The following is an 8,220-nucleotide window of genomic DNA, read 5'->3' as shown; positions in this document are numbered from 1 at the left end:
AACAGATCATCTATAAATTATTTATAGCATAACAACTCATTCGGTTTTTTGGCAAATACCACCTCTGATTCCCAATGTACAAAAAAAAAAAAAATTAGCTACACTAGGAGCAAAGTGGGCTCCCATGGCCACTCCAGTGGTCTGCTTGAAATATCTCTTGTCATAACAAAAGTAATTGTGCTGGATATATAATATGAGAAAATGTTTTCTCAGCCAAAATTATTTCTATATATGTTTTATGTACTGTATATACATTAACGCAAATATTTAGTTACTTATGAAATGCTGCATGCACAGAGACATTTAAAGTGATAAAAGTCACAAACTTTTTAGCTGATGATAGATCATGTTGCTCATTACAAATGGCAGTTGAAGGGAGATCACAGATCATATATTATTTTTCCTACTGCAATGCTACTAACAACTGCCAAAGGTTAGCAGTTGATGGAGGGTGCATATACATGTTGGAGAAGTAAATTTAATGTTGGTTACAGGGTATGTTCCTTATAAATGACAAAAACTAAAACAGGACTTTACACCAATGACTATGGTGTAATGCATTTAGGTAAACCTGATGCAAACCCTAACTGAATGACATTGCATGTGCTAAAGGACTGTGCATCATAAAGAATTGCCATTTACTGTTTAAACCTTTTTTACCCTGTTATGCTCTTGCATCACCAGTGCACCCAATACCTGTCTACATACATGCACTGCAGCGATGGCTGCATGGCATTTTTCATATTGGGTGCCCAACAGTGACAACATGGTTATGGCTGTGCAAGGTGTGTCACCACAACCATTTAATGTCTCTCCTATGGAGCGTGTGACAGATGGAGCATTGTCACAATATAATAGGAAGTTCTTTTATTAGGAACATGCACCTTCATTGCACATTCATCTATTGATAGTAATGAAAGCTGCTGGTTTAAAATAAGAAAAATAACTTTTGAAATTACTTTAACATGTTACAGCTTACATGATATTTTAGTGATTCCTGTTACATATACTTTTTTTTCTATTTGTTGTAAAATGTGCGTAGGTACAGGAAGTTAGATAATGTCAAATTTCTTTTTTTTTTCAATGTTCTTATAAGGAAATGTCGATACTGTAAGCTTTTACAATGTTACTCAACATTTTATCTTGCATTGGGGTTATCAGTACTGGAGCTGTAAAAGTTGATGTTTGGGAAGTGCACAATTAATCCAAAGGTCATTTTATGGGTTTTGTGTCTGTGCAGTGTCTCAAGGATATCATATCCATACATAAACCTGAACTATGGTTTAAACTGTTAGTAAGAATATAGATAGTTTGAGGGGAGAACCTACAGTTACAGCTGGGTGACAAACAAACACCATGGCACTTCATCAACGCCTCAAGCTGTGGCAGAACGTATTACTTGGAATCTTTTGTTTCCCTCTGCTGCCATTCTACCTGTGTATTTACTGTCTATGTGAGTAATTTATATTTCTTGTTTTTTGTTTTTTCTATAAATGTGATCCTGGACCATATTTTCTTCATTAGAGGTGCACAACGTTTTGGCACTCAAAAATAATCTTGTGGTAGAAATAGCCTGCTGTTGTGTTACTGCTCCTAACCTTGCTTAGAATTGTTTGCTTTACTTGTCCTAACCAGACTTAAGCCTCGTACACAGGATGAGAATATTGAATGAATGATCATCAGTTTTGTTTTGCATGCTAGTTTCATAATGAAAATGAAGTGGTCACTAAATTATGTATGAAAAAATACAAATTTGGAAGTAATGTGTTGTATTGTATTGTAATGTATTCTTTTGTTTCTGAGTATGCGTAGACTTGCTCTTCCAATTTTTTTTTGGACGAATACTGCACTGATTAAATGAAAATCTTACGATCTGGCATCGTATGAGAAAAAAATTTGTATTTGTCCCTTCAGATAATTTTGGAGGAACTGTCGTTATCAGCTCTCGAAAGCTGTGTACTAACGATCAGATTATAGTATGATTGCTTCAAAATCAGTATTTTTTTGTCCGATTATCTGATCATGTGTCAAAGGCCTTAAAATATTGTTTTACTGGTGCTACCCGGATTTAAAATATTTTTGACACTGTTTAAATATGCTTCTATGTGTATAGGTATATGTCTACTGTGCCCAGATGGGGCCCAACTTTCCCTTGATAGGGAAAGTTTTATCTTGTTTAAAACTATAAGTCAAACTCTATGTAAAAAAAACATTCAAATGTAAATATACTGTATATTTAATTCTATGTATAAAATGCAACATGCTTATCACAAATATTAAGTGTCATCCTTACACTGAAAAACATTCTACTACCATTATAACTACTATTATAATCTGCTTGTTATTTTTAAGTATTATCATATGAGCTATCCTGTCTGATGTGCTGTATTCTCAGGTTTCAGAAAAAGTAAGGAGAAAGATTTGGAGGAAGGAAATCACAATTCTGGTGAGTGATTAGTTCTTGTCTTCTTACTATGCACTGCCAAGTAACGGTCCATACATACCTACAGTGCATTGAAAAAGTTTTCAGCCCCCTTTACTCTGATACCCCTAACTAAAATCCACCTGTCTGTAATTTAATCTCAGTATAAATACAGCAGTTCTGTGCAGCCCTCAGAGGTTTGTTAGAGAATCTTAGTGAACAAACAGCATCATGAAGGCCAAGGAACACACAAGACAAGTCAGGGATAACATTGTGGAGAGGTTTCAAGCAGGGTTAGGTTATAAAAAAATATCCCAAGGTTTGAACATCTTGCAGAGCACTGTTCAATCAATCATGCAAAGTAGCAGCTAATATGCCCATGGTCACTCTGGAAGAGTTACAGCGATCCACAGCTCACGTGGGAGAATCTGTCCACAGGACAACTATTAGTCGTGCACTCCGCTAATCTGGCCTTTATGGAAGAATGACAAGAAGAAAGCCGTTGTTGAAAGAAACAAGAAAGGAGAGAGCGGCGCCAGCTTAGTATAGTACAAGGTCATAGGAGAAGGTGGTGAGGTTCCAGAGGTATAGCCGAGCCGCTGTGGGGCTGCTAGTTGTCACTGGCCGCGGCGGAGCATGCACAACAGGGCTCCGGCTGCCGACTTCTGATCCCTGATGACATCACTTCCTGGCAGGAGAAAAATAGGGGTTGCACGCGTTCAGAGCATCCGTGCTCCTTCGTCATCGCCTGACGAAGGAGCACGGATGCTCTGAACGCGTGCAACCCCTATTTTTCTCCTGCCAGGAAGTGATGTCATCAGGGATCAGAAGTCGGCAGCCGGAGCCCTGTTGTGCATGCTCCGCCGCGGCCAGTGACAACTAGCAGCCCCACAGCGGCTCGGCTATACCTCTGGAACCTCACCACCTTCTCCTATGACCACTATCCTGGAAGAGGAAGATGGATGACCCTAACAGTCTTTGTGTACCGGTCTCACCCAACCTCGGACAGTGAGTCACCAATTTTAACAGTGTTAAATAAACTTGTACTATACTAAGCTGGCGCCGCTCTCTCCTTTCTTGCATCTCTCAGGGCTTCTCCACGCTTCAGCCGGCTGCCGCGGACTATAGCTTCCCTACAGTACCAAACTTTGTTACCCCCCACGCAGCCCCATAACCCCCCCCCCCCTCCCATCCACCCACATTCCTTGTACCACCTTGGGATATTAGAAGAGCGCCATGACACCCCCCACTTTCATGTCGTTGTTGAAAGAAAGCCATAAGAAGTCCCCTTTGCAGCTTGTGAGAAGCTATGTGGGGGACATAGCAAACATGTGGAAGAAGGTGCTCTGGTCAGATGAGACCAAAATTGAACTTTTTGGCCTAAAAGCAAAGCACTATTTGTGGCGGAAACTAACACTGCACATCACTCTGAACACACCATGTTCAACAGCATCAAGTTGTGGGATGATTTTCTTCAGCAGGGGCAGGGAAGCTGGTCAGAATTGATGGAAAGTTGAATGAAGCCAAATACAGGGCAATCTTAGAAGAAAACCTGTTGGAGTCTGCAGAAGACTTGAGACTGAGGTAGAGGTTCACCTTCCAGCAGGACAACGACCCTAAACATACAGCTAAAGCTAGAATGGAAAGGTTTAGATTAAAGCATATTTATGTGTTAGAATGGCCCAGTCAAAGTCTAGACCTAAATCCAATTGAGAATCTGTCGCAAAACTCCTCATCTAATCTGACAGAGCTTGGGCTTTTTTTGCAAAGAAGAATGGACAAAAATGTCCCTCTCTAGATGTGCAAAGCTGGTAGAGACATACCCAAACGGACTTGCAGCTGTAATTGCAGCAAAAGGTGGTTCTACAAAGTATTGACTCAGGTGGGCTGAATACATACTACACATTACACTTTTCGGCTATTTCTTTGTAAAAAATGTTGAAAACCATTTATCATTTTCCTTCCACTTCACAATCATGTGCCACTTTGCGTTTGTCTATCACATAAAATCCCAATAAAATACATTTACATTTTTGGTTGTAACATGACAAAATGTGAAAAATTTCAAGGGGTATGAATACTTTTTCAAGGCACTGTATTTGTATAATTACATTTTAACATATACTATGTTGCATTAGTTCAATAATTTCCTATTGAACTCTTAAAGTGTGTGTCTGCGCAAAAATAAATATAAAAACATATGCAGTTGAATTCTGCAATGAATGCACCATTTCCCATGTTGTACCCCTTTACCAATTCTGCACGTACGAAAAATACCTTCTCATCTCTCAGAAATCCAGTGAGCTCCAAACTTCCTGTGCACTCAACCTGTGCTGCACTGAAAACTGAATAGGCCTTGTCAGCTCTGCCCTGTTATCGAATGCTGAACTACAGAACATTTTCCCTTTACGGTGATAAGGGGAAAGAATTCTGTATTCTAGCAGACAAGAAGTCAGGCAGGGCTGACAACACAAGGAATTAAGAGTTCACTGAATTTTTTTAGCAGATCAAGGAGTATTTTTCAATACTTGCTGCATTTTATAGAGATGAATAATGGGCTAATGTGCATGTATTGCAGAGATATGCTAAATATTTTTTTTAAAAAAATTGCCTAGACTTATACTTTAACAAGCTTTATTACACTTAGCTGATCCACTTTTTAGCCAATGGAATGAACCGCAATGCATGTTTACTCATATCTATGTGTTGTGGTACATTGGAAGGTTGTTGTGCACTGACTTGCATTGGCAGTGCATTATAAAGGAGTAGGATGTCCCTTACAATGCATATACATTTTACCAACGTGCGTAAACACACACACACACACACACACACACACACACACACAGCCTTACAGTATGCAAACTTATACAATTATTTAGGGACATTCCACAAACTCCTGCAGGATGCCCACTTACATTTGTTTTCAGTGGCGGTTTACTACTGCTTTAAGAGAAAAAAAAAAAAAAACACTGAGATAACAGCTTTAGAAAAATACATGTAATTACAAAAATCAGTACAAGTGTGCACATTTACACTGGTTTAACCACTTCCCTTCCCGCCCTATAGGCGATTGACGGCGGGAAAGTGGTTGCATTATCCTGACCGGATGTCATATGACTGCGGCAGGTTAATGCGCTCTGCGCGCCCCGGGGGGCGCGCAAAGCGGCGATCGGTGATGCGGCGTGTCACTCTGATACACCGCACCTCCGATCTCGGTAAACCATGTACCAGCTGTGTCCAATCACAGCTGGTCACATAGTACAAGGGAAGAGCCGTTGATCGGCTTTCCTTAGTTCGTGCCTGATAGGCACGAGTAGAGGAGAGCCGATCTGCGGCTCTCCTGACAGGGGGGGGTCTGCACTGGTAATCAGATCATTGATTATCAGTGCAGACCCTTGGTGGGGTGCCACTTGAATCACCAGGGATGCCCACCCATGACACGAGGGATGCCCACCCATAACACCAGGGATGCCCACCCATGACCCCAGGGATGCCCACCATGGCCACCGGGGATGGCAATCAGGGCTCAGGGAGCCCACCAGTGCCCTCCCCATCAGTGCTGCCCTCCAGTGCCCTCCCCATCAGTGCTGCCCACCAGTGCCCATCATTGCCATCTATCAGTACCGCCCACCAGTGCCCATTATTGCCCACCAGTGCCGCCTATCAGTGCCCATTAGTGCCCATCAGTGCCGCCCATCAGTGCTGCCTATCAGTGCCCATCAGTGCCACTTATCAGTGCCCATCAGTGCCACCTATCAGTGCCCATCAGTACCACCTATCAGTGCCCATCAATGCCACCTATCAGTGCCCATCAATTCCGCCTATCAGTGCCCAGCAGTGCCGCCTATAAGTGTCCACCAATGCTGCATATCAGTGCTACCTATCAGTGTCACATATCAGTGCCCATCAGTGCTGCCTATCAGTGCTGCCTAATAGTGCCGCATATTAGTGCCACGCCATCAATGCCTGTCAGTGCAGCCTCATCAGTGCTCATCAGTGCAGAAAAAAACGTATCTATTTACAAAATTGTATAACATAAACAAAAAAACTTTCTTTCAAATACCACCAAAAGAAAGCTCTATTTGTGGGGAAAAAATGACATAAATTTGGTTTAGGTACAGTGTTGCATGACAGCGCAATTGCCATTCAAAATGCAAAGGCGCTAAAAGCTGAAATTTGGCCTGGGCAGGAAGGAGGTGAACTTGCCCTGTATTGATGTGGTTAAAAATCTCCTTAACTCTTAAAGGACAGTTTACTTTGAACATCATTGTCTGTCCACCAAATAGATGGCAGTTGGCGGTTGGAAATCCAGACTAGGTGCAGAGCAGTGGCGGCTGGTGAAGTTTTAAGATGGGGGGGCGCAAGACCCCGCCCTTCCATTTGGACCCCTCCCCTTTCTCAGAAGCCCCACCCCTTATAGACTCCACCCATTTTGTCCCCTGCATTTTGCTTGCGTGAACCAATTCTCCCAATATATCACATATTAAGGGGTCCATCAGTACTAGTACATCCCATAATAGGGAACAGGGGCCCTATTATGGGATATACTGTGAGAGACATCCTATTATGGGATACATGGACTGAGAGTGGCACAAACCCCACAGTACAGACCCCCCCAGCACAAACCCCTCAAGCACAAACCCCGCACAAACAACTCAAGCACAAACCCCACAGTACAGGCCCTCTAGCACAAACCCCACAGTACATGCCCCCTTCAATATAGTGACCAGTATAAATGCCCCCTTTCAATGTAGTGACCAACATACATGTCCCCAATGCAGTGACCAGTATACATGTCCCCAATGCAGAGATATGCATGCGTGCCTCCAATGCAGTGACCACCAGCGTACATGTCCTCAATGCAGAGCTATGCGTGCGTGCCTCCAATGCAGTGACCACCAGTGTACATGTCCCCAATGCAGAGCTATGGGTGCGTGCCTCCAGTGCAGCCAGTGACCACCAGTATACATGTCCCCAATGCAGAGCTATGTGTGCGTGCCTCCAGTGCAGCCAGTGACCACCAGTATACATGTCCCCAATGCAGAGCTATGCGTGTGTGCCTCCAGTGCAGCCAGTGACCACCAGTATACATGTCCCCCAATGCAGAGCTATGCGTGCGTGCCTCCAGTGCAGCCAGTGACCACCAGTATACATGTCCCCCAATGCAGAGCTATGCGTGCGTGCCTCCAGTGCAGCCAGTGACCACCAGTATACATGTCCCCAATGCAGAGCTATGCGTGCGTGCCTCCAGTGCCTCCAGTGACCACCAGTATACATGTCCCCCAATGCAGAGCTATGCGTGCGTGCCTCCAGTGCCTCCAGTGACCACCAGTATACATGTTCCCCAATGCAGAGCTATGCGTGCGTGCCTCCAGTGCAGCCAGTGACCACCAGTATACATGTCCCCCAATGCAGAGCTATGCGTGCATGCCTCCAGTGCCTCCAGTGACCACCAGTATACATGTCCCCCAATGCAGAGCTATGCGTGCGTGCCTCCAGTGCCTCCAGTGACCACCAGTATACATGTCCCCCAATGCAGAGCTATGCGTGCGTGCCTCCAGTGCCTCCAGTGACCACCAGTATACATGTCCCCCAATGCAGAGCTATGCGTGCGTGCCTCCAGTGCCTCCAGTGACCACTAGTATACATGTCCCCCAATGCAGAGCTATGCGTGCGTGCCTCCAGTGCCTCCAGTGACCACCAGTATACATGTCCCCCAATGCAGAGCTATGCGTGCGTGCCTCCAGTGCAGCCAGTGACCACCAGTATACATGTCTGCCAATGCAGAGCTATGC

General features: G+C 43.9%; 1 protein-coding gene across 1 annotated transcript in view; it reads left to right on the top strand.

Moving 5' to 3' along the window:
• Positions 1 to 1,356: 1,356 nt before the first annotated feature.
• LOC309550428 (kyphoscoliosis peptidase-like) overlaps positions 1,357 to 8,220 on the top strand; it is a gene marked incomplete at both ends in the record, with an annotated part of 108,295 nt that continues 101,431 nt past the window's right edge. Inside the window, 2 exons of the mRNA XM_082250810.1 lie at positions 1,357 to 1,453; positions 2,396 to 2,446. Of these exons, the coding sequence (XP_082106936.1) occupies positions 1,357 to 1,453; positions 2,396 to 2,446 (148 nt within the window). The remainder of the gene's footprint in view (positions 1,454 to 2,395; positions 2,447 to 8,220) is intronic.

Source organism: Pelophylax lessonae, assembly GCF_965119305.1.
Source record: "Pelophylax lessonae genome assembly, chromosome: 3".
Classification (NCBI taxonomy): domain Eukaryota; kingdom Metazoa; phylum Chordata; class Amphibia; order Anura; family Ranidae; genus Pelophylax; species Pelophylax lessonae.
The sequence above is the reverse complement of the archived record's forward strand: the minus strand, read 5'-3'. Positions and strand labels throughout refer to the sequence as shown.